The 25,100-nt window shown below is 35.5% G+C and overlaps 2 protein-coding genes across 2 annotated transcripts; both read left to right on the forward strand.

Moving 5' to 3' along the window:
- Window positions 1-10,695: 10,695 nt before the first annotated feature.
- LOC127801165 (beta-hexosaminidase 2) lies at window positions 10,696-14,396 on the forward strand. Its single transcript, XM_052336053.1, has 2 exons — window positions 10,696-11,552; window positions 13,312-14,396. Exons 1-2 carry the CDS (start codon window positions 10,772-10,774, stop codon window positions 14,250-14,252), a joined length of 1,722 nt encoding a protein of 573 aa, XP_052192013.1. The 5' UTR covers window positions 10,696-10,771; the 3' UTR covers window positions 14,253-14,396.
- A 5,920-nt stretch (window positions 14,397-20,316) lies between these two features.
- On the forward strand, window positions 20,317-21,106 carry LOC127802357 (non-specific lipid-transfer protein 1-like). Its single transcript, XM_052338114.1, has 2 exons — window positions 20,317-20,715; window positions 20,836-21,106. Exons 1-2 carry the CDS (start codon window positions 20,366-20,368, stop codon window positions 20,843-20,845), a joined length of 360 nt encoding a protein of 119 aa, XP_052194074.1. The 5' UTR covers window positions 20,317-20,365; the 3' UTR covers window positions 20,846-21,106.
- The last annotated feature ends 3,994 nt before the right edge of the window (window positions 21,107-25,100 follow it).

The raw sequence follows: 25,100 nt of genomic DNA on the forward strand, positions 1-25,100 counted from the left end.
AGCAAGCTCTAGAAAGAAAGTTACGGGTTTAGGATAGGACTCTTCCCATGACACCCCATGCAATTCATGTCAATGCAATCACGCCATGTCATGATCTATACGTACTTTACTTCTACATGCATAACATAAAATTAACTGCACATAAGGAACCAGGGGCCCACATAAGTCAAACATTGGCACCCGGGTCCCACATACAAACCTGTTGTAGCCTAACATAGGCTACCATATCATCATTCTCTTAGACCAGCCTTTTCCTGACATGGTCGGCTTTTCCTGACATTCAACTTTTGTCTTTTCCTGATACTTGTTACATACTTTTCTTGGTTCCCATCATATTCTCATGTGTTCATCATGTCATACATCACATAATCATATACTTCCGCGATCTTGGTCTTCCCTCGGGCCAATCCCGAGCTAATATCTAAGCCGAGCCGAAGCTCACATGAGTCGGTACTCCCGACACCTGGCACGGTACTCCCGTCCAGAATAATAGTAACATTAGAACCATGCGATGCAACACATAAGAAATGCAAGGGCTTCCGTAGCATAAACGTGATGACAAGGCCCCCATAAACCAAACATCAGGCCCTGCTACGCCCACACATAAGAATTCACACATGCGACATGCTCTAAATGCATATGCTCATCTAGGGTACCCAAATTGGCTCTTAGACCAACCGGGTCATGTAAATGTTCACACATCCCGTCACACACAAAGCATGTCCCCACGTGAATGCAACCCAGCCCTTTGTAGCACACACATCATGAAATGCACAAACCAAGGCGGGAATCTGGAGTACCAGCTCTTCTGGCCGTCTAGCGCTTATCGTAACAACCGATGACTGGCGCCCATACATCCAGCCATCAACTGCCACGACCCACGATCAACAGTCAGTGGCTTTGTACCCATACCCTTAGACACACTTACTGACATTATTAACTTTATATCTTCCCAGCTTAACTTTACATAACATTTCTCCATAACTCATAACCCTTCATGTACATAACCACATAACATCGTAATACCATTCTTATTACTTTTCCTTAAATTTCTAAATAATTTAATATTTTCTTTAACCTCACAATTAACCAATAGTCCTCATAAATATAAGAATTATTAATTACCTTATTTACCTATTTTCTCAAAATAACAAAATTAAACATTTTCTCTTAATTCCTCAAATATTTCGTAATGACTTCAAACACTAAATTATTAATCATTATTTGTTTCTTAATTTTCGAGATATTACAAATTCTCAAAGAGAGAATTCTAAGGAAATAACTAAACTTTGATTCAAGAATAATAATCACACTTACAAATGCAATCAAGTGATCTATTTATAGGCCACAAGATGCAATACAAACCACACAATTTCAATTATTCAACTAGACATAATTATATCTAATGGGCACTCACACACTTAAAGTTAAATGGATTTTAGCTATAATACACACCTAATATTAAATGGATTTTAGCTAAAATACATACCTAATAAAGCATTCATAAAGTTAAATGGATTTTAGCTATAATATCCACCTAATAGTTAAATGGATTTTAGCTAAAAAACACACCTAATAAAGCTCTCACATAAAAAATAAAAATAGATTTCTATAAATTGGTTTTTAATCTTTATTAGGATTAAAAATAATCCTTGGGCCTTCTCCAAATAATATCTTCCATGGGTTGCTCAAATTGGGCCTTAATTCTTCATGGGCTTGATTTCTTCATGGACTTGAATTCTTCATGGGCTTGATTTCTTCATGGACTTGAATTCTTCATGGACTTTAAGTCTTCATGGGCTTTAATTCTTCATGCCTAAAAAAAAATAAAAATAATTTAATATTATTAATAAATTATATATTATATATATGTATTACACATGGCACATATATATATATATTATATTATATTATATATATTACATGAATGCATATAATGATGTATATGTATTATATATAATTTTATATATTATTATTATTATTAAATTTTACTTTAAAATTTCATTTCATTCATTTTTCAATTTAAACTTGCATATAACCATAAAATATATATTAATATCTAATTTAAACTATTTTTAAGATCAAAAGAAGGGTATAATTATAACAAAATTTTTATAAAATTAACCACTAATCAACTACTAGGTTTATCTAGATTTGATTTGAATCCAAATACAGAAGGTTCACTAAAATTTAATTAAACCCTAGTAAGATATGATCAATGAAAATAAAGAAAAAAAGAAAAATAGTAGAGCTTATATGTTATCCGTTTTGGGCAACGCGGGATAGCAAGGGGTGGTGTATGGGCCCTACTACTTTCATGGGATCTGTTCCTTCCTGACCAAATGAGGACGATTGGAGGCGAAGCGCGGGCTCCAAGAACGGTTCCGTTCGGGGGGTGGCTGGAACCTATAAGCACTCCAACGGTCGAGTGAGTAAGAGAGTAAGATGAGGTAGTGTATCAGTAGGTCAAATGTTAGAACATATCTTGACTTTGAAGAGAGTTGGCTAATATAGAAGGAAGAGATATCCTCCTGCATGCATGAGACGTGCGCTTGTAGGTGATGGAACTGGCTATCTGGCGTCGGTAGAAGTTCTCAGGTGGTAGCATGGTGGCGATGAAACCTTCATTAATGTGGATGAGATCCGCCATTAATGGGGATGAGATCTGAGGCTGCCGCACGGATATCCAGTGGAAGTCATGATGATACCGTGGCAGACTGGCGCTGGGCCAATGTTGGGTCTAAGGGATAGAGTTGTCAAAAGGGTCGGGCGGCCCGCAGGCCGCCCGGCCCGGCCCGTTACTGTTCAAGCGGGTCGGGCCAAGCCCGGCCCCCATGGGGGGGCTGGGCCGAGCCGGGCCACAGAATTTGGGCCCACGGCCCGGCCCGGCCTCGTTGGGACCCTATGGGCCGACCCGTGATGCCTTTATGGGCCTGGCCCGTGAGGCCCTTATGGGCTTATAAAATTGATGGCCTTCAATCATCATATTGAGTTAATTTTTCCAAAATAATTTTATCTAACTAACTAAGTTTTCATCAAAGTCCGACCCAGTGCAAGTTAATTAGTATCATCATTAGGCCCTAACAAATACTAAGCGAATTAATTAATGATTGTGAGAAAGAGTAATAGAATAAAACAAGCAGAAGGCTTGATGATTAGCTTTAATCATGGGCACATCACCCATCCTTTGTAGTTATCAATTTAATCATGGACGCATCACCCACACTAAAGGAATTAATTAATGATTTTGCAATTTGCATGTTACTTTTCTTGTGAGTTGATAACTTGACATAAAGGAAAAGCAATTTGCATGTGTTTCACTATTGTGCTTGTGAGTCCACAACTTGACATAAAGATAAAGTATGACTTGTGACAAATATTCACCCATAAGGGTTGCCTGACAACGTTTGAAAATTTGAAGGCTAGCATATATAATTTGACAATGACAAGGCTGAGACTATTAACATTATAAAAGCTTTAAAATTTAAATATGCTACTTTCTTTTGTTATATAATATATATTATAAATATATGTGATTTATAATATAATATTATATCTGTTATGTATAATATAATATAATAACATATTATATATCAATTTTAAGTCATAGGAGTTATTTTTGGAATTTTCAAATATTTTCCCAGAAAAGTGCATAAAATACAAAAAGTGACAATGAGATTCCCTACAATATCATTGATAGGAAAGTAAATGGTGGGAAGGCTGAAGGCATCAAACGCCATCAAAAATTTCAGAAAAAGTATCCTTCATGATGACCACCAATGGTGCATTTGGCTGTTGAGTCAGGTTGTCAGTTGTCACCCACGTTTGTCAGGCTGCCTGACAAATATTCTATAACTTTTCTATCACAACATTTGAAAATTTGAAATTTACGGAAGTTCAAATTTTTCATAACATTTGAATTTGAAATTCAAATTTGTAAGTCTCTTGATTGTCTATAAATAGGAGAACAAATATGAGTTATTTTCATTTGCTCTGAAATTCCATGCAATTCTGTTGTTCAATTGTTCTTAAGTTTTCACTTTTTAATTCTTACTTATTTTTGCCTCTCTATTTTATAATTTTTATCCATTCTCAAATTAGATAGTATTCTTATCAATAATAATGTCTTTCCTTCGTCGCTCAAAATCCACCCGTTTTTCTCGTGGGACTCCTTCTGGTTCTATAGATCCACCACGGTCTAGCACATCTAACCCTATAATTCGTCCACCTCGTCATCCTCAGCCCCAACCCCCAGTGGATTTCATTCATGATTTGTATAACACAAATTATGCAGATCAGAATGAAACACTTCCACCTGATTCACTCGAAGAAGATGACAACATCAATTTTGCTGGGCCTGCTGATTTTCCACCCCCACCAACACCTAGAGAGAATGAAGAAGATGATGCAGGTCCGTCAAATGTGGGAGCTGTTAGGAAAAGACAGCGAACAAGTGCTGTTTGGAACTATTATGAAATAGTTCAGGTTGAAGACGAGGGTGAAAAAGCCCAATGTAAGGTATGTAAAAAACGTCTTGTGTATGGAGATGGAACAGGTCATCTAAAAAGGCACGCGGCAAAGCATAAGGAGGCAATGGCCTGTAGTGAAAAATGTAGTACACAAACTCAATTAAATCTTTCAGGTAATATTCATCGCTATAATCCAGAATTATACAAGGAGTGTTTAGCTGAAATGATAATTAAATCAGAATGCACTTTTTTATTTGCACAAGATCCCGCTTTTAAGTGGTATTGTAAAACTGTACACAATTCACAGTCTAGAGGTTTTTCTAGGAACACTATTAGAAATGAAGCAATGAGATTATTTTTAATATATAAAGATAATCTAAAAAATGTATTTAATCAACTTACTAGTAAAATCTCACTTACATCTGATATATGGTATGACGGACTAACAAATAATCATTATTTATGTGTGACGGCCCATTGGATAAATGACATGTGGGCTATTCAAAAAAGAATAATTACTTTTAAAGAACTTGTAGAAGCACACAGTGGAAACTACATAGCTCAAGCAATTTCACAGTCCGTTTTAGATTACAATATTTTGGAAAAATTATTTGCTATTTCTTTTGATAATGCTAGTAATAATAATGTCGCAGTGGAACGATTAAAACTTTCTGTGCCCTTAATTTTAGGGGGAAAATTATTTCACAATAAATGTACATGTCACATTTTAAATCTATGTGTTTAAGATGGTCTTCGTGTAGGTTCAGAGTCATTAGAAAAAGTAAAAAGTTATTTAAAATTCATACGCACTAATACGTTTAGACTTAGAGAATGGAAACAATTAGTTCATGCTTATCAACTTCTCTATAAAAAATTTCCAAAAGACATTGAAACTAGATGGAACTCAACATTTTTGTTATTACAAATGATAACACCGTATAGAGAACTTTTAACAATGTTTTGAAATAAAGAAATGCCCCCATCTCATCACATAACTGAACTTGATTGGAATTTGTTAAATATACTTATTTTTATATTAGAACAATTTTATCATGCTACAATTACATTTTCTGGTTGTAAATACCCAACAACTCACCTTTTTTTAAGAGAAATATATAGTATAGTAAATTGTTTCAATGAATATAGAGAACATCAAAGTTACATGCCATTTCTTGACCCAATGGAAGCAAAATTTAGGAAATATTAGATACAAATTCCACCACTTTACCTAATAGCTAGTACGTTAGATTCCACACAAAAGTGGAATGTTGTAGATGGTTTTTTAGATTTTTATGGCAATGCTATGAATATTGATATAGATGATACGAAATATGAAGTTAAACAATTAGTATATGAAATGTATAATTTGTACGAATTTCATTTTAAACCTAGACAACAAGTTGAAGACTTATCAAAACAAACAAAATCCAAAGGAAATTTAAAATTTGAATTTTCAAAATTTTTGAGAAGTAAACAATAAAAAAAAACAACTACAACGTCAAGTAGTGCATTTAATGAATTAGATTTTTATTTAAATAGAGATATGCAATTTTCTGATGATGAAATAAATAATTTTGATATTTTGGCCTGGTGGCGCCTAAACCAACACACATATCCTGTTTTGGCTGCCATGGCTCTTGATGTACTAACTCCTTCGGTGTCCACAGTACCGTCGGAGTCTGCTTTCTCTGCAGGTAAAAGGGTGTTAGATCCAAAAAGATCAAGATTATCACCAAAAATATTGGAAATGTGTGTTTGTTTTAAAGATTGGCTCGATGTGGAGTTCGAACAATAAAGGATCGAGTTAGTAGATGAATCAAGTGAAGATGATGTTGATAACTAGCTGAAACCACTTTACCTTTGCAATTTTGTATTATTTTCTTTTATTTAATCGAAAAGATGTAAAAATTTAATTTAATTATTGTACTCCCTCACCAATCAATATTGGCAATTGCCATTTGAGTGATGGGAGTTTTTTGCTAGCCGCAAGATAATGATCTTGCTGCAGTAATGAATTTAAAATTTTCCTACCTCTAAAAAGAAACTAGGATCATTAGGGATGGTTGCTAGCTCATGTAAAAAAGGTAAAAAAATTATTTAATTGAACTTCTTCAAGTGATGGCTTGAAGAGAGAGGAGTAGGCCATTTGTTTACCAAATGGTTCGAACCTCTATAAATTGCAGTGTCCCTTGTTTATTTATTTTTTTAATTATGTCATTTTTTATTTATTATTAATATTGGATGCTAAAAAATTTACATTTCGCAATATTTATAAATAATAACCATCAATATATTTAAAATTTTCAAGCTAAATTTTTTATATATTTAAATTATAAAAAATATTCTTCTTTTTATGTGTATTATTTTTCATATCAATTCACAAGAAAATTTATAAGCCATATAGAATTTTGAAATATAAAATAATAAAATAATATTTAACACTTAAAATAGAAAATTGTTTAAAAAGAAAAAAAAATAGTTTTTATATATGCATTATTTTAATATTTATATATGTATATATGTATTATTTAAAAAATGAAAAAAAAAAAGGGGCCCAGCCCACGGGCTGGCTCGGCCCCCCTATAAGGGGGCCGTGGGCCGGGCTGGGCCCGACCATTTTAATAAAAGGGCTGGCCCGACCCATTTAAAAAGCCCACGGGCCGATCCGGGCCGGCCCGACCCTTTTGACAACTCTACTAAGGGAGGACCAAGATTGAGCTGAGATTGGGCCTAAGGAGAGAGCCGAGATTGGGCCCGGATGATCCAGGATCCATATCTTCTTTTTTTGAAAAAAATTATTTGTATTAGATAATTATTATATTGTCTCGTAAAAAATGATTAAAAAAATAAAAGAAAAATAATAATAATAAAAGTTGCCTTACGCCGGACATAAAGAAGACAGTTGGTCTGGTGGTTGCACATGTGGTAATGAAAGCAAATGTGGTTAGGGTGTCAGAGAAAATGGAAGAAAAAGAAAAACACGTTGGAGAAAAACAAAGGGTTATGGAAGTCTTCAATCACTAGACTACGGATAAGGAGAGACAAAGGAAAAGACTTTTAAATATAAGAATATTTTATTTATTTATAAATATTTAATTAGGATTAAGTGTCAACACAAAAAAAAAAAAAATTGAAATACAATATTAAACCTAAAAAATATTAACTATATTTTATCAAATATCAAATATAAATTTTACAATTACCTTAAATCTCAAGGTACCACTTGTTAATTTTTTAATATAATAATTTGTATGATAACAATGACATGCGATTTAAAAATATGAGAATTACTTACTAGATAAATGGTGTCTTCAGTCAATAAACCCCTCCCGTGTTGGGGAAATCATTTTTTATGGCATGCAATTAAGGGTAAAATGTGATTTATTATTAACGAAGATGTTTTATATGACAAAAATGAATAGTCATATCTATATATATCGATATCAAGGTGTCTTTAAATTGATATATCTGTGAGCTACAAATTCACATCAAGAGTATTAAGTGTTTTTTTAATAAATTTAAAAATAAAAATAAAGCTTATTACCAGGTATTCTTGTGTCTTTAACTCAAGATACACAATAGTGAGTAATTCTATATATATATATATGTATGTATGTAAAAATAAAATATTTTTTACTATCACTTATTATAATTCACAATTTATATATAATAAAATATTACATAATGCTAATTAAGATGTAATAAATATACTTAATTTTTAAATAAATTATATTTAATACACCTTATAAGGATTAGTGTTACACTAAGGATAAATCCAAACTTAAAGAAAGAAGTTCAAACACCTACCAAAATTTTCTCCTATGCCCCACATGGGCAAATTGAGAGGGCCGACCGGCCTTTGGGGGTGGGACTCACATATCCATCTTTCAAAAGTTTATATCAAATAATATAAAATTTGTCTGAAACAGACAGCATAACAGTTTTATAAAAACTCATTAGGAGAGTATTACTAAAAGAACGCACTCTTATAAAGTCTTCCAAAGACTATGCCCTTCAAAAGATTTGAGAGAGATGGAGTGACCTTTGATCAATAGATCCAACTAATTTATGAATATATATCATGTCAATTTTTATTAATAAAAATTAAAAAAATAAAAATTAATAAAAATTAAAATACAACAATTAATTTACTACAAACTATAAAATTTAAAAATTAACGATCCTACCTTAAAAGATTCAATTTCCCTTTTTCCTTCTTCCACAATCACACGACACGAAAATATATGTGCTGATAAACGTCTAACATGTCTAACAGAATATGAATTGATTAGTCAAAAAGCTTCATAAATTCGTTAGACAGTGGGGCTAGTTCGTACTCACATTTTTTAAATTCTCTTTTGTTATTTTAAAAATAAAAGTAACATTGTTTTAATTTTGTAGAAATAAAATAAAATATATTCTTACATCTTGTATTTTATTTTTCTTGTTTTTTATTGATTAGTTTGACTACATAAACTACATATTAGAAGTCTTATCATATGATTAGGGGAGAGAAAAAAATGAACTTAAAAAATTATTAATTAACCTCTTCAATAACAAACTTCCTAAGTTTAGGAAATATATATTCATATCAAAATAAAAAGAATAAGCAAATAATAGCGTAAATAAGGAATTTTGAAGCAATCAAATGCCATTGGATTGTGTCCCTGTTCGCCGCCTAATGGGATGGGACAAAGCTTAAGACCAACTTCAAATAATACCAATTTTAAGCTTAAAGCTTAAAACTATAAACAAATTTGATTATACTAAACTGAAAGAATTATCTATCAATTTGGATTTTGGAAGCCGTCCTCCAATTTAAGGCCGAGTTTGGTTCTCCACCAAATGGACCCAAATCCTTGTTTCCAATTGTATATAAAAAAAAAGTTCAAATTCTTGAGAGGACAATTGGAAGCATCATCAGTCAAGTCCTTGTGCCCTTAGTCTATAATATATATTATTATACTCGGATGCAACACTGGCCGGCCGGCAATGTGTTTCCAAACATGCCCCGACACTCCTGCCTTCAGTGATAAAAACAAATCGGGTATCCTTAATCTTCTTATAAAAAAATAAGAGACTATTAAAAACAAAAAGTATATATATATATATAATATATTGGGGAATTTACACTAACTAACTTTGAATGGACCATTGATAACAACTTCCTCAATCTCTTTTTTATCTTTAAAATGAACTTAAAACATGATAAGTAACTATATGAATAAATGTGATTAGAAACACAATCCTCAACCTCATCGTCACCTCAAGAGCCCCAATTATTTCTTGAAACGAGAGGTGTTCACAAAAATTGATGCTACACAAAAATCGACCAAATCGAACCAATTTAAATTGAATCAGTTAATTTTTTTTTTTTTGCAATCCAAAATAGTTTGGAAGGTGTACAGATCGCAAACCTTTGTACAGTTGGCACTTTGATTTTAAATCGAATAGCTCAAAACAATATAAAAAAATATTATTATAAAAATTACCCCAACAGTCCCGCGCAATCTTTATTATTATAAAAATTACCTTATATTTTTATAATAATATATAATTATTCTATCTAACAGGTTATAATTGTCGGATTATAATTATTTATAATAATATATAATTATTCTATCTAATATTTTTATAATAGATTATAAATTCTAACAAGTTATAATAATATAAATTTAAATTACGATAAATCACATCAAATCAGACTGTAAATGTTATGTAATTTGGGCACACTCAAATCAGATCGGTCTGATTTGGTCAAAAAACTACACCAACAATTTAACTTTCTAAAAATGATTCAGACCGATCAAATCATACCAAGCACACTACTTGAAACTGGACTCCAACTAAGCTGGTATCTTTGAAGTGACGAAGGTGTTAGCCTGCCGGATGTAGCATGAAGATTCACGATCAAACAAGGTTAAGGGGACCCCAAAGAAATGACCGTGGTATCCGCGGTGTCGTTTTCCACTTCCTTCAACTTTGCATCAGTCTCATCGACATTTGTTCGGTCCCAAGTCGGACATTTTGCATCGCCGTCAAATATACAATGATAAATACTGATTCAATTATTATTATTCTTAAAATTATAGTGCTCAAGGATGAATCAGATCTTATTCGAATTAACTTCAAAAAAGATGCATTTTTATTTTTACTTTCCAAAATTAAACCCCAAGTGTACGACAAGGCAGAAAAATCAAACGTAAAGGTCCAATCGGAATCAAACAAGAGATGGAAGCAAGCTTATAAAGAGGTTACAGTAGCTCCAATAAGCCCTCAGCCTCACCCAGCAATCCACGGCCATGGCCTCCACTTCCATATTTTTTCTCTCTCTCTTCCTTCTCTGTCCACTGTTCGTTTCCTCGGCCACCCACTCCCCAGTCAACGTCTGGCCCAAACCAACTTCCTTCTCCTGGCCTCTCCCCCACGCCATCCTCCTCTCCCCCAATTTCACCGTCTCGCACCCCGCCCACCGCTACCTCTCCGCCGCCGTGGGGCGCTACCGCCTCCAGGTCCTGACGGAGCACCACCGCCCCCTGGTGGCACCCGCCGTCAACCTCACCGCATGCCCGTCGCTGAAGAGCCTGATCATAGTCATCAACGATGTCGCCGCGCCGCTCCACAACGGCGTCAACGAGTCCTACACGCTCGCGATTCCAGCCGGGGGTTCCGGATCCTCCGCCGCCACTCTCGCTGCGGAGACGGCGTGGGGCGCCATGAGAGGGCTCGAGACTTTCTCGCAGCTGGCGTGGGGCGACCCGACCCGGATCGCGGCCGGGGTGTTCGTTGCGGACGCGCCGATGTTCCCGCACAGGGGAGTGATGCTGGACACGTCGAGGAATTACTATGGAGTGGGCGATATTGAGAGGACGATTGGGGCGATGAGTGGGAACAAGCTGAATGTGTTCCACTGGCACATCACGGACTCGCATTCGTTCCCTCTGGTGATGCCGTCGGAGCCGGATTTGGCGGCGAAGGGGTCGTACGGCGCGGAAATGCAGTACTCGCCGGAGGATGTGAAGAGGATTGTGGAGTTCGGGTTGGAACACGGGGTTCGGGTTTTGCCCGAGATCGATATGCCAGGTTTGTTATAAGCCGTTCTTGCAGTCTTTCGTCTACCACGAACGTTATCTTACATGTGTTGGGGTGGGGGTGGGGCCCGCGTCGGGCAACCTTATGTGTTGCCCGACGCGGGCAACATATCAATTCCCCGTTGCTTGAATTTAACACACCTCTGCCGCTGGGCAGTAGATTAGTTGTATGTTAAAGGGTTTCAGTTACGAGACTTTTTACACTGAGTCAATTTTAATTTCTCTTCCATTTAATTGCATTACGGTCTTGTCATGGTAATCTGGAATCCGGATTTTAGTGTCAAAAGGCTAATGGTATTATCACATAAATAAACTTAATAGGATTTCATTTGACTCGTGGATCATTCATACTTGATCTTCTGAATTTTAAACAGTGTTGCTAGCCATAGTATTCCTAACCTCATGGTTGGGCTAGATCCCGCAAAACACATGGTGTCCTTTAGACTTTCAGCCTTACCCTTCACCGAGTAAAAAGGAATGAATTTGAAAAAGTTAGTTTTTATGGTATGATATTTAACTATTATTTTTGTTAGGATAAGAGCTCAATTTGGCCCCTAAACTTTTCATCGTTTGTCACTTTTTCCCTTAAACTTTTTTTTTTCTTCAACTACATCCCTCTACTTTGTGAATTGGTCCGCTTTGACCCTATAACTAACAAACCGTTAACATACCATTAGTCATATGGTCAAAAGGGACTAATTCGTAAAGTAGTGGGGTGTATTTGAGCAAAAAGGGTTCAAGGGTTAAATTGACAAATGATGAAAAGTTCAAGGGGCAAATTAGGCCTTTACTTCGGCAATGTCATATATATTCCTTTTTTACTTTTGAAAATCTTGGTAGTTTTTTTCTTTTAGTTTTTCGCTTCTGTTAATGATATCTTCCTTTGTTATCAAACGATTTAGATAGATAAACTATAAATATGAATTTATTAGAATTAAATATATCGGGTATATGGGTACCCATTATACCCTGCAAGTATGGAGATGAGTGGTTAAATAAAATATCCTAAAGGATACAAGTATGGGACAAGGGGATAGGGATGGAGATGCAGAAATAGGGATTAGGGGAAGGGTCTGTATCCATACCATCTCCATTGCCATCCCATGTTAAAAAGAAAGTCAAATTTCAAGATTATGTTAGATCATTTGGTGCATCCAAACTAGGCATGTCAATGGATTCTCATCATGTTGGAGCTAATAAATTTATTTCCAGAGTGTTTACTAGATTTATAATCAGATTTGAATTGAGTTTGGGTAATATTTTTCATCATCTGTCACTTTAACTCCTAAACTTTTTTTCTGGGCTCAATACACCCCTATACTTTATGATTTTTTTTTCCAGTTTAGTCATAGGGTCAAATTGGATCAATTCGTGAAGTAGATGGGTGTATTTGAGCTCAAAAAAAAGTTCATGGACTAAAGTGACAAATGGCAAAAAATTCATGTGCTAAATTGACATTTTATCCTTTCTGTTATTTGATCTTCAGATCTTTCAATATATTATAATATTAGTAAATATAAGCATTTGTAAAACAACTTAAAAGTTAAAAACTCATATTTAATAGATATGTCATATTGGAGCTTGAATACAAGGTTTGAATGGAATCGATATACAGTTCGAATACAACATATAATCATATCTTAATTAGCAATGGATATGAATGAGTAATTTAACATAGTAAGCTACAGTAGCTTGTCCCCTCTCATTCATGTGAGTTGCAGCACTAAAATTGGTTAATTTGTGTTTTGCAGGACATACAGGATCATGGGCTGAAGCCTACCCAGAGATTGTGGCATGTGCAAATATGTTTTGGTGGCCTGCTGGATCCCAGTGGTCTGACCGGCTTGCATCTGAACCAGGAACTGGTCATCTCAACCCCTTAAACCCCAAAACCTATGAAGTCGTAAAAAATGTCATTCGTGATGTTTCAACCATGTTCCCGGAACCATTCTACCATTCAGGGGCCGATGAGATCATTCCAGGTTGCTGGAAAGCTGATCCATCCATTCAAACTTTCCTAGCAGACAATGGAACCCTCAGTCAACTTCTTGAAATGTTTGTTAACTCTACCTTACCTTATATTGTTTCCCTAAATCGCACAGTGGTCTACTGGGAAGATGTTTTATTGGATTCCGAAATTAATGTGAATCCCTCCATTCTTCCTCCTCGTAATACCATTCTACAGACCTGGAACAACGGCCCAAATAACACTAAGAAAATAGTTTCCTCTGGGTACCGAGCCATTGTTTCATCAGCAGACTTCTATTATCTGGATTGTGGACATGGAGATTTCGTGGGGAATAACAGTTTGTATAATCAGCCGCCAGGCACTGACCAAGGTGATGGTGGATCATGGTGTGGGCCTTTTAAGACATGGCAGACCATATATAACTATGATATAACATATGGTTTGAGCAAAGAGGAAGCCAGTTTGGTTTTAGGCGGGGAGGTGGCACTGTGGTCTGAGCAAGCTGACCCAACGGTTCTGGATGCTAGGATATGGCCAAGAGCCTCAGCCATGGCAGAGTCATTATGGTCAGGGAACCGCGACGCAACAGGCATGAAAAGGTATGCAGAGGCTACAGATCGTTTAAATGAGTGGAGGCATAGGATGTTTGCGAGGGGAGTTGGAGCTGAACCCATTCAACCACTTTGGTGTGTGAGAAACCATGGCATGTGTAATTACAGCTAATTAATCCATTTTAGCTATTTATTCTTTGTTCCTATATAATTGCTTTCGTATATCCTTCATGAATTGAAAAATGAAAGACATCAAGAGTGGTTGGTTTGTTTCTTGGATTATGCTGAAATAAAATTATTATGTTTTTCATATTACAAGCAATTACACGTCTTTGGGGTTGTTTGTATTGTTATTGTTAGGGGATGAATTGGGTGTTATAAAATTACTTGTAAGTTTTGAAATTTTTTGCTTGAAATGAGAAAAAAGTGCTATGAAACAATGAGTGCAAATTGGAGTTTGCAAAGCATTTAAAGCAAGAATAAAGCGAATATCGCAAGAGATTTATAGTGGTCTAATTCAACTAATCTAATTTATTATCTTAACTCTTTACTAAAAATTTTTAAATCCACTAACACCTCTTACTTGAGCTCAAATATGCCCTCTAGCAATCACATAAGTGGATACAAATCCTCCTACTAACACTTGGTAGACCCTTTAACTCAGGGGAGGATGCAGGCATGAGCTGCCCTGGGATTCAACCCAGGGCAACTCACAATTAAAAATATTTTTTAATATAAAAAATTAATTTTTTAATATAAAAAATAATAAATTTTACTAATAATTCAGCCAAAAAAATTTTTAACCTACCCCAAAATTTATGATGTGTAATTTTATACCTTAAAAAAAATTTTAGCGTCTTCTTACATAAATTTCTAAATCCGCCCCTACTTTAGCTCATAAACTAGGCAATACACAGTAAATTTTATAATTAATGAGAATTTAAGAGATAACTCGCTTAGTTACAATGAAGCTCAAATATAGGAATCAAATGCTACAATAAATGTTACAAGAAATATACTTTGACTTTGAATGTGAAAAATGAAAACTTAATGAGAGATGTAAGGTTAAAGATTAGCTTGAGCACTTGCACTTCTTCATTAGCTCTCTCACAAGCTCCTTCATGCTTTATTTATAGTTTTTTGATTAACTAGGTAAGAAAATTGAAATAAATGACCATTGTTCTGCATTAAATGCCTGAAAACTAATCGCTTTAATGATGTCAGAATAGAAACTGTCGACAGATGCATAAAATCGCTCAACTATTTCTTTCGAAACATTTGAATTTTCAAGAAGATTTTTTGACATTTTAAAAAGAAGTCGACTTAGATAAACAAAATGTCGATTGTTTTAGGCATAAGGTCAATTGTTCTAAAGAAATGTCGATATGTTATAGTCACTGTCGACCATTTTTGAACTAAAATAACTTGAACCGAGAGCATGAATTTTGCTTGTCGACAGATTGTTAAAACTATCAATTGATTTTTCTCAAAGAACAAAAGAAGTCAACTTTGTTATTTAGAAAGTCGACAAATTTTGATTTCACAAAGACTTATAAAACAAAGGCATGAAAAAAATCGACATTTTTTACTTGTTCTTTTAAAAGCAGTGTGTGATTTGAGGAATAAACTTGACAAGATTTCAACACACACTCACAAAACATTCCTCAAGAGATAAAGATATTTTTTATAGAATGTGCCTCAATTAAAATTTTGTATGGCTTGATAAGTTTTTAGAAGAAAAATGGCACCTTTTTCCCATGAATTTTTCATTTGGAAATTTCAAACATATATCAACTATATCATTTTCAAATTTTAAAATCATCAAGTTTTTCATCATCAAAATTACTTTAAAACATAACAACAGTTATCTCCAAAGTTTTCAATTTGGGATTACAGTAATACTTTTCCTATTTAGGTTATAGCATGTGTTATGTATAAAGAGTGTGCATAAAGGAAACCAAAGTTTGTTGAGATTGATATAAAGAATAAAGTGATAGTTTTCTTGGCTTCTTTTTCTCATCTTCTCTTTTGAGACCTGTTACTGAATGTACTGTTGTTACATTTTGCATTCCTTCTGCAGTGAGCTGACCAAGACTAACAAGGCATATTGCCTCACTTTAGTCTGCATTTCTATTTGAGATGCTTGTATTTGTACTACTCACAGCTCGGCTTAGTTATTTTTCATATTCATGTGTATCCTTACACTCTTGTTAGTTTCATGATGTAGTAACTCATTTTTTTCGTCTTTTAAAGCTCGCTCTCAACCACTAAGGGTATGTCAGTAGAGCTGATGGTCAAGCATATCCATATCCCTTCTGCTGCCAAGCTCATGCTTACCTGCAAATTCAGTGGCAAAATTAAGTAATTTGGTCGGCTAACTGTTTTCATTATAGTGTGACAATAATTACCAAATCCCTTTTTTGTTTCAGAATCCAGAAAAACCAGCTACCAGCTGAGGGAAGAATATACAGTAGATAAAAGATCATAAAAGGCTGCAGAAGACACCTAATTCCATACAAGCTGCAGGAAATATCTCTGCAACTCTACAAGCTGCATTATTCGCTGATTCAGGTGTAAAGCCACTCAATCGGCTGCATGGTTCAGTCAGGTACAAAATCTTCCACCATGAAGCAGTTAGTCTAACTTGCCATAGTTCATACTAGGAAGCACAGATACTTCATTTTGGGTGTTATAAATATGTCTACCACATATCGAACACAGATACTCATCAGACATTCCAAAATATATGTCAAACATGGCAAATGACTTGTCCTCCTTATTTTTTATTATTACTTTTTATTTTTGGAGGTGTCTAAGAAATGTGATGGACGTACATTTTCATTTAATTGAACATATAATAGACTTAATTGTCGGTACAAATTAATTTTGAACATAATTTAGAACCTATTTCGAAAGTAAAATCCATAAATATGGTAAATTTTTAGGTCATATTAAAAACATAAAAATTTGCTACTCCAACAAACTAGTGCTTTACATATATATTTATGTATGTATATGCTGAGTGGTAGTTATACTTTTTATATGTAAACAAATATAAAATTATATAAAGACACCCTAAAGGGTGCCTTCAGGAGGCACTCCATATGCAGAAGAATTGATTATAATTATATTGTATTAGTTGCATCTTTATATTGGATTAGTGTTTCATATTGAATGGTATCCCCATATTGACTAATGGCACTTTTTCAAAAATTTTAGTGTTTTTATGTTATTATGTTCAATTATAACTTAATATATTGCCTTTTATTTTTTTTGGACGACGTTCTATTACGGGCACCCTCACCAATCGGCTCCTTAGTACGGTGGGGGATTAAATCAGGAACTGCAACAGTCAGGATTCAAACACAGGGACACCGCAAACGTGCATGAGAACGGAAAGCTTTTTTCATGTTCGCCATGATCACCGGGCTATGCCCTGAGGCATGTGTTGCCTATTTTTTCGTTTTTATGCCATGTCTGTATTACTGCGTACATATCTTTTTCATACCATTGCCATGTCTGTATTATTGACTCCCCGAATCCTTCTAGTAGAGAGAGAACAGGGCGAGATTGGTATATGCACACCCTGGCCGAAACCTGCTACACCTTGAAGCCCACCACATCCCACCCTGGATAGTGCATAAGTTGTTAGGGCTTCATTTGGGTCCGATTTCTCCTCTTGGTCAAGTACTCACTTTCTCAGTTCTTTCCTCTGTCTATGGATCTGAGATCATTTAGTATGGTCGCTCACCAATCACAACTCAGTCCTCTCTTTTGTAGTCTGAGAGTCTCACTCATCTTAACCCCCCCTCTGGATCACACTTTTGTTGCCATTTCTTTTCATCCAGCTGCTCTCAGAATTCTCACACTTTTTTACCGTCTCAACCTTATCTCCTTCCCCTTTTTTCTCTCTAACCCGCCAACTGATGTTGTGTGTCTTCTCTGTAGCGTTATTAATACCCATTTTCTTCCCAAGTCATCAACTGACTTTCAAGCTTCATCTCATTTTTCTTCCCTGCCTGCTATTCAACTATCAATCCCTAGATCTGCCTCCATTTTTGTTCATTGTCTTTGGTTGTAGATATGGATATCAAAACAACGTAATTTAGAGTATTGGTGTTAACTTTCAGCTTGATAAAAAGTATTGACTTAAAAAAAAAAAACTGTATGATCCTCGTTCCATGTTGCATGTGAGGATGCGATTTTACCCTAACAAGGCACGAGCCTGGTCGCCCACTGCCTTGTTGCCACTCCTATTCTTAGACCTCATATATGCTCCTTGATTTTTGTTTTTTATTTTTATCTGCTTTTATTTATTTATTTATTATTTAGTTTTTAATAGTCTCTCTAGAAGCTGACACATCAAATACTTGCTGGTATCATAAGCACATAAGTTTGTCTTGTGAAAGAGATTTAACAAAGAAATAAGCCGTTTGATTGGCTATATATTTAATGAAAAATTGTCATTTTCCATCTAAATTCCAACATTTGAGATATTTGATTGATCAAATTTTTCATGAAAAATATTTTTCAAATTGTGGTTATGTGATATTCTTTTTTCACTTTTGCTAGGAAAGAAATTTCCATTGGGGGGGGGGGGGGAGAGAGATTGTTTTCTAGGCAATTGCACTCTCACTCCCGACCCTCCTTCATCCTATTGTTCTGATGTTTGACTTCCCCCAAGATCTGAAAGCAAATTTGCAGCGAGAGAGCGGCCAACGAGCAAACTAGAGGCAATGTGGATTGAGCGAGAGAGAGGGCAAGCGAACGAGAGGTAGCGATAGAGAGAGCGAGAGAGAGGCAACAAGTGAGAGCTGAGTGGCCGAGGGGTGAACAGTGATGGCGACAGTGGTGGCCAGCGATGGCAGTGGCGGCTAGTGATGGCAACTCCTTCATCCCTCTTGTTAGGTGTGTGTGTATATTTGATTTATTTTTTGAATATTTTGTGTATGTATATTTGATTTATTTTTTAAATATATATATATTTGATTATTTTATGTAATTGATTATTGATTTGTGTATTTATTGATTATCTACACGTGTGTATATGATTATTTTCATAGAAAATGACAATTAAACATTAAAAGTTAAAAAAATATAATAATTTCTAGATAAAAAATTAAATCAATCAAATACCTTCAATTAATATTTTTCCTGAAATTTAATACTAGCATATAAATTCCATGTTTATAATCAAATGCACCCTAAGATTTAGATCAACTCTCCTTGACCTCTTCTCAGCTCAAGCTAGAAATAATAACCTTTTTTAACATTCTATATATGTAACTATAGATATTAATGCAGAACATCTAAGAAAGGTGAGGATGACAACTCCTTTTTCTTAGATCTATTACATTATTAATTAACTACAACTCTAAATGGTTGAGATGTCCATTTGCGGGGCCTGTGGTAGAAATATGCCCCAGGTTGCTGTCTTTGCAATTAAGCCACTGCTCGCTTCATATGGTGCCAAGTGGTTTTCTTCTCAAATGCTGCATTCTTATATTAATAATGCTTTTGCCAAGTCAATTTAGTTTCACAAAGATTTAACGTCAAGATATTATGAATCAGTTTCAATTTCTTCACATAATTTGCCCAACTAATGAATTTCTTCACACAGAATTGAATGGCCTACAGCAGGATCATGAACTTAATTAGCAAGCATTTAAAACTTCATCTTAGCCTACTTGTGTGATTGAGTTAATTAGAATATCTGGAATCATCTCAAAAGATGAACCATCCAAGTTTTATTTTGTTTATTATTATTTATTTTTTTTGGAAACTTGTTGAAGTTTTAAATTCAAACTCAAACAATTAAAACTGACTGTACCTCCATGGGTTGGCCTGGGTAAATGGCCTCCGTGACCAGGGGTTCAAATCTCACTAAGGGTGAATCCACACACAAATTTCAGTGTGCCTACTATCATGCACGAACTGACTGCTTATTATAATTCTAATTGAAACTGATTAGAAAACATTAGCATTAGCTACTTGATTCTATATATTTTCCACAACCATGTTATCTTAAGTATTCCATCCACAATTTATTCATCAAATCCTACCAAATTTTGACTTTCCCAGCATGCATGGATCAAGAAAACCTCCCATGAGAACACATATCACTCTTTCTTGTACTCAATGACTTAGGTTAAAAATGACTTCTTCCAATAAAAATTTTCACTCGTTTTCTTGCAGTTTTGAGCTATCCTCACAGCTCTGCTATAAATCCACTGCCACACCATGAGCAGCTCAAGTTAATCCAGGCAGGCCTTTCTCCTCTCCACCATGAAGTTTTCCACAAGCAAAGCAGCTTTCATGTTTATTCCATTACTTGTTCTCTTGCTTGCCACAACTTCAATGGCAGCCATTACTTGCAATGTTGTGATAACAGACCTGCAGCCTTGTGTGACCTACCTGCAGGGGAGCGGCAGTGGGAAGCCGCCAGCTGATTGTTGCAATGGGGTCCGAGCTCTGGCATCTGCTGCAGCCACCACTGCCGATAGGCAGGCTGCTTGTAACTGCATCAAGACTGCATCCAAGAACGTGAATATAAATCTTGCACTTGCCAAGGCGCTTCCTGGGAACTGTGGAATCAACTTGGGCTACACCATTGACCCTAGTGTCGATTGCTCCACGTAGTTCAACTTGCTCCTTCATGCTACTGCTGTTTCTAGTTTATGTTCTTGTAAATCCAAACGTATCAAGCCATAATCTCACATTTTTAACAATTTTTACTTGTGTCGTTTGCCTTGCAGGATCAAGTGAACTTGCAGCAGCTAGCTGGACCTGGACGATGTCTGTGATGAAGGCAGCTTTCTTTTTCTGTAAATTGGAGGCAGCTTTCATCGATCTTGTAATAAACTTTGATCTACTCGAGCGCAGTTTCCTCTTTCCTTGGAGTGTAGATTATGCCTTCGAACTTTTTGTGTGGAATAAATGTATTTTCACATGTCTGGTGAGAATACTATGTTTCATGAAGTGTTTTTTTGCGAAATGAATCTGCCTAATCTTTTCCTTGAATGAAAATATTAAGATGTATGCTTAATGTTTATTATGTATTTAATTGAAAAGAAAGTAAAAGTAAAAATAAAACGTGCAGTAATCTCACTTTACAAGAATTCACGGCCTGTAAATGGCGGTTTGAGCACGAAAGCAGATTCATGCAGCCAAAGGTGACCGCTTTTGGCCACCTCTCCCTCCCCAACTTCACACCATGTTATAGAATATGGGCTTCGGTTGTCTAAATATTGCTTCTGTTCTTAATTAATTACCGAAGCAAATTATATAACTGTACTTTTATGTGTTTTTGAATCAAAACAAATAATACTTTATACAGAATTTAATCATATTTTGACCACATCAAAGTTAATAATTAATGTCATACCAATATAACTTTTTTATAAAAATTTCATGTAAAATGACTTGGATTTTATATTCCTCTATTAAAAAGATAAAATACACTTATGATAGAAAACAAAAAGTAACATGCCAATTTTAATGATCTATCTTCATTAAAAAAAAAATAATTTGTCTATCTAATACAAAAGAATAAAATTAACCAACAACCGAGTATTTCACCTAATAAGGGTAGAGTGGACATTTCACCCACTAAGCTCAACTAGTTGATCCACCTTTTCATATCAACTATCAGTGTTCAATTTAAAATTATCTGCTTAATAACCAGACTAATATTAGAGTTTGAAGAGGTTTATGGAGCATTAAAGTTGTTTGTATAAGTAATCCTAATTCTTAGAAGAGGAGTGTGTTGTAAGTGAAGCTTCAAATACGGCATCATTTCTGGCAGGGGCTGGAGGATCTTTTGGCAACCCCTATGGCTACCCAAAACAACAGCGTTTTGGGCCCTGGGTGGAGGGCCAAAACGGCAACCTCCCTGCCGTTTCATTTGGCATGTTGATTCTTGTCTTTTAGTTTGCCTCTCTCCCGATCGTCGATGCTCTGCAATTTCTTTTATACGACTCGATCTCCACTGTTTGAGTCTCCTTTATATCAACTACAGTCTCCTCGGGATCATCTAAGAGATGGCCTCCGATTATCCGCTGCATCTAGGGTTTGTTCTGATTATTCTCTTGTTCTCATTCTCTCAGTTTTGATGTTTCTGTTTTGTTCTATTCTCTAAGTTGTAAGCCTCTAACCTTAGATTGTGGTTATGGGGCGGAGTTAAATGTTCTGAGGGATTATTTTTCTTGTACAGTGAGATCAGAGAGTTGTTTTGTTTTGGTTTTATAATTGGTGGCTCGGTGATTGTAAATTTTTCCCTTATAGTGCAGTGAACTCTCTTTATCGGAGCTCAATGTGGACGTAGCCCTCTTTAACGGGTGAACCACGGTAAATCTCTTGTGTTGATATTGTGTTTTTGTGTTATGCTTGTTTATGGTTCTTTGTCCATTCTTTTGTGTATGAAATAGGCCGCTTCTATTTGAGTTTAAAGGGGGTTGATTAGGATTGAGCTTTCGGCTCCTCCCAACAATGGTATCAGAGCCTTTTATACTCGCAGTACCTTCGACTAAGGTTTGTCTCAGTTAGGGTTTACTGGTGTGGTGTTGTCTTTATTGGATTCCTAGGGTTTACTGTAAGTCTCTCGTCGGTCTATTATTTTTGCTGAGTGAGTCTGGTCAATGTCTAGGGTTTCCTAAGGTACCTTCGTGCAAAGCGAAGATGACATCAACCCGATTTGAAATCGGTACATTCGATGGTAAAAGTGATTTCGGTAGTTGGAAGAAAAAGATGAGAGTCCTGCTCTCTCATCATAAAGTGCTTATTGCACTTGAATCCAACGAAGAGAAATGGACAGCAGAACAACTCTCAAAAGCTGATGAGGTAAGGGAAGAAGCATTCAATCTTATTTTTTTGCATCTTGGTGATAGTGTTATACGTAAAGTAGATGGCATGAATACCCCTCTTGAACTGTGGAATAAACTAGATTCATTATACTCTGTTTTATCTGCTCCAAATTTAGTTTATTTAAAGGGTATGCTATTTAACTTTAAGATGAATGTTTCTAAATCTATGGATGAAAACATAGATGAGTTTACCAAACTTAGTTTATTGTTAAGAGGAACTGATCAAGCCCTTGGTGATACCAGTGAGGCTATGATCCTTTTAAATTCTCTACCTGATGAATACAATGTGGTTAAACATGCTTTACAGTATACTAGTATTGTGCCTAGCTTAGACCTTGTTATCTCAGGAATTAAGGCAAGAGAATTAGAATTAAATGCATCTAAGAAACTAGCTAACAATCTGTTTGTTAAAGGTAAATCTGATAAGAGAAATAACATAGGAAACAGTAACCAAACTATAGGTTCAGGTTTTAAGAGTAAGGGTAAAAAGGGTAAGCAAAAGCCTAAATGGAAATGCTACCATTGTGGGAAAGAGGGTCACATAAAGAAATATTGTTATGACTTGCTAAAGAAACAAAAACGAGGGGGAGAGGCATCGGTAGCTGCAAGCAGCTCCAATAACCTAGCTGAAGTTCTTATTGTTTCTAGCTCAACTGTTGATAATGAATGGATAATGGACTTGGGTTGTTCATTTCACATGTGTCCAAACATTGAGTGGTTTCAAAATTTTAGTAACAAAGAAACAGGAACTGTTTATATGGGTAACAATCAAACTTCTTGTGTTCAAGGCATGGGTGATATATCTTTGAAAGTGTATGATAACAAGATTAGGATTCTTACAAATGTTAGATATGTGCCTGGGTTAAAAAGAAATCTTATATCTCTTGGAACCTTAGATGAATCAGGTTATTCTTATAAAGTAGAAAAAGGGAATATGGATGTCTTTAAGAATAAACACCTAATTCTCACTGGTACTAAAAAACATGGTCTATATGTTTTAAATGGTTATTCATTACCCCCTGTTAATTTTTCAATTGCATGCATGGCTAAATCTGATAAGACAGATCTCTGGCACTTGAGACTTGGTCACATGAGCCAAAAAGGTCTGAAGGCTCTATCAAACCAAGGTTACCTTGGTTTAGTGCCTACAGATCCTTTGAATTTTTGTGAGTCATGTATCCTAAGCAAGCAACATAGGATGAGTTTCCATTCAGGAACTCACCTGGCGAAGGTATGCTTAGAGTATGTGCATGTTGATCTGTGGGGTCTCTCTCAAAAGCCTACTCTCAGTGGGAACAGATATTTTCTATCCATTGTGGATGACTTTACAAGAAAGGTTTGGGTTTTTTCTCTTAGAACTAAGAATCAAACTTTAGACAAATTTAAAATTTGGAAAGCCTTAGTAAAGAACCAATCAGACAAAATGGTTAAAACCCTAAGAACTGACAATGGCTTAGAGTTCTGTAATAGAGACTTTGATGAGTTTTGTGACTCACATGGCATTGTTAAGCATAAAACCGTGAGGAATACACCCCAACAAAATGGGGTGGCTGAGAGAATGAACAGGACCTTGTTAGAAAAGGTTAGATGCCTCCTTTTTATAGCTGGCCTACCTAAAACCTTTTGGGGAGAGGCTCTCTCCACTGCTGCCCACTTGATAAATTGTAGCCCTTCCACTGTTTTGAACTTAAAGTGTCCAGAAGAAAAATGAACAGACAGAAAATTAAATTTCAATTATCTTAAGGTTTTTGGTTGTGAGACATATGCTTACCAATCAGTGGGAAAATTGGATCGTAGATCCATAAAATGTGTTTTTGTGGGGTACCAAGATGGAACAAACGGATATAGATTGTGGGATAGGAGTTCAAGTGGAGTCAAGATAATAATTAGCAGAGATGTTATATTTAATGAATCTATCTTCCCTTGTAAATCAGAAAATTTGGAAGACTATCCCACACCTAGCACCCCAGATAACTTCCTTATAATTGGTAATACCCAGAATAAGGTGGAGCAGCCGGCAGATGTTCCTGATCTGCCAGCTACTTCCTCCTCAGATGTTTCAAACCCTGAAGTTGACTTACCCTCTGATCATGAAAGTGATCATGAGGAGCCATCTGTAGCTCCTGAAGGTGAGGAAGAGCAATATGACTCTCCACACC

The sequence above is a fragment of the Diospyros lotus genome, chromosome 5 (assembly GCF_014633365.1).
Source record: "Diospyros lotus cultivar Yz01 chromosome 5, ASM1463336v1, whole genome shotgun sequence".
NCBI classification, from domain to species: domain Eukaryota; kingdom Viridiplantae; phylum Streptophyta; class Magnoliopsida; order Ericales; family Ebenaceae; genus Diospyros; species Diospyros lotus.

What these genes read in the sequence shown, in the direction of transcription:
- LOC127801165 (XM_052336053.1), top strand. Translation starts at nt 10,772, where the DNA reads ATGGCCTCCACTTCCATATTTTTTCTCTCTCTCTTCCTTCTCTGTCCA. An exon ending in GCCCGAGATCGATATGCCAG is followed by an intron (nt 11,553 to 13,311) that starts GTTTGTTATAAG and finishes TGTGTTTTGCAG; the next exon opens with GACATACAGGATCATGGGCT.
- LOC127802357 (XM_052338114.1), top strand. Translation starts at nt 20,366, where the DNA reads ATGAAGTTTTCCACAAGCAAAGCAGCTTTCATGTTTATTCCATTACTT.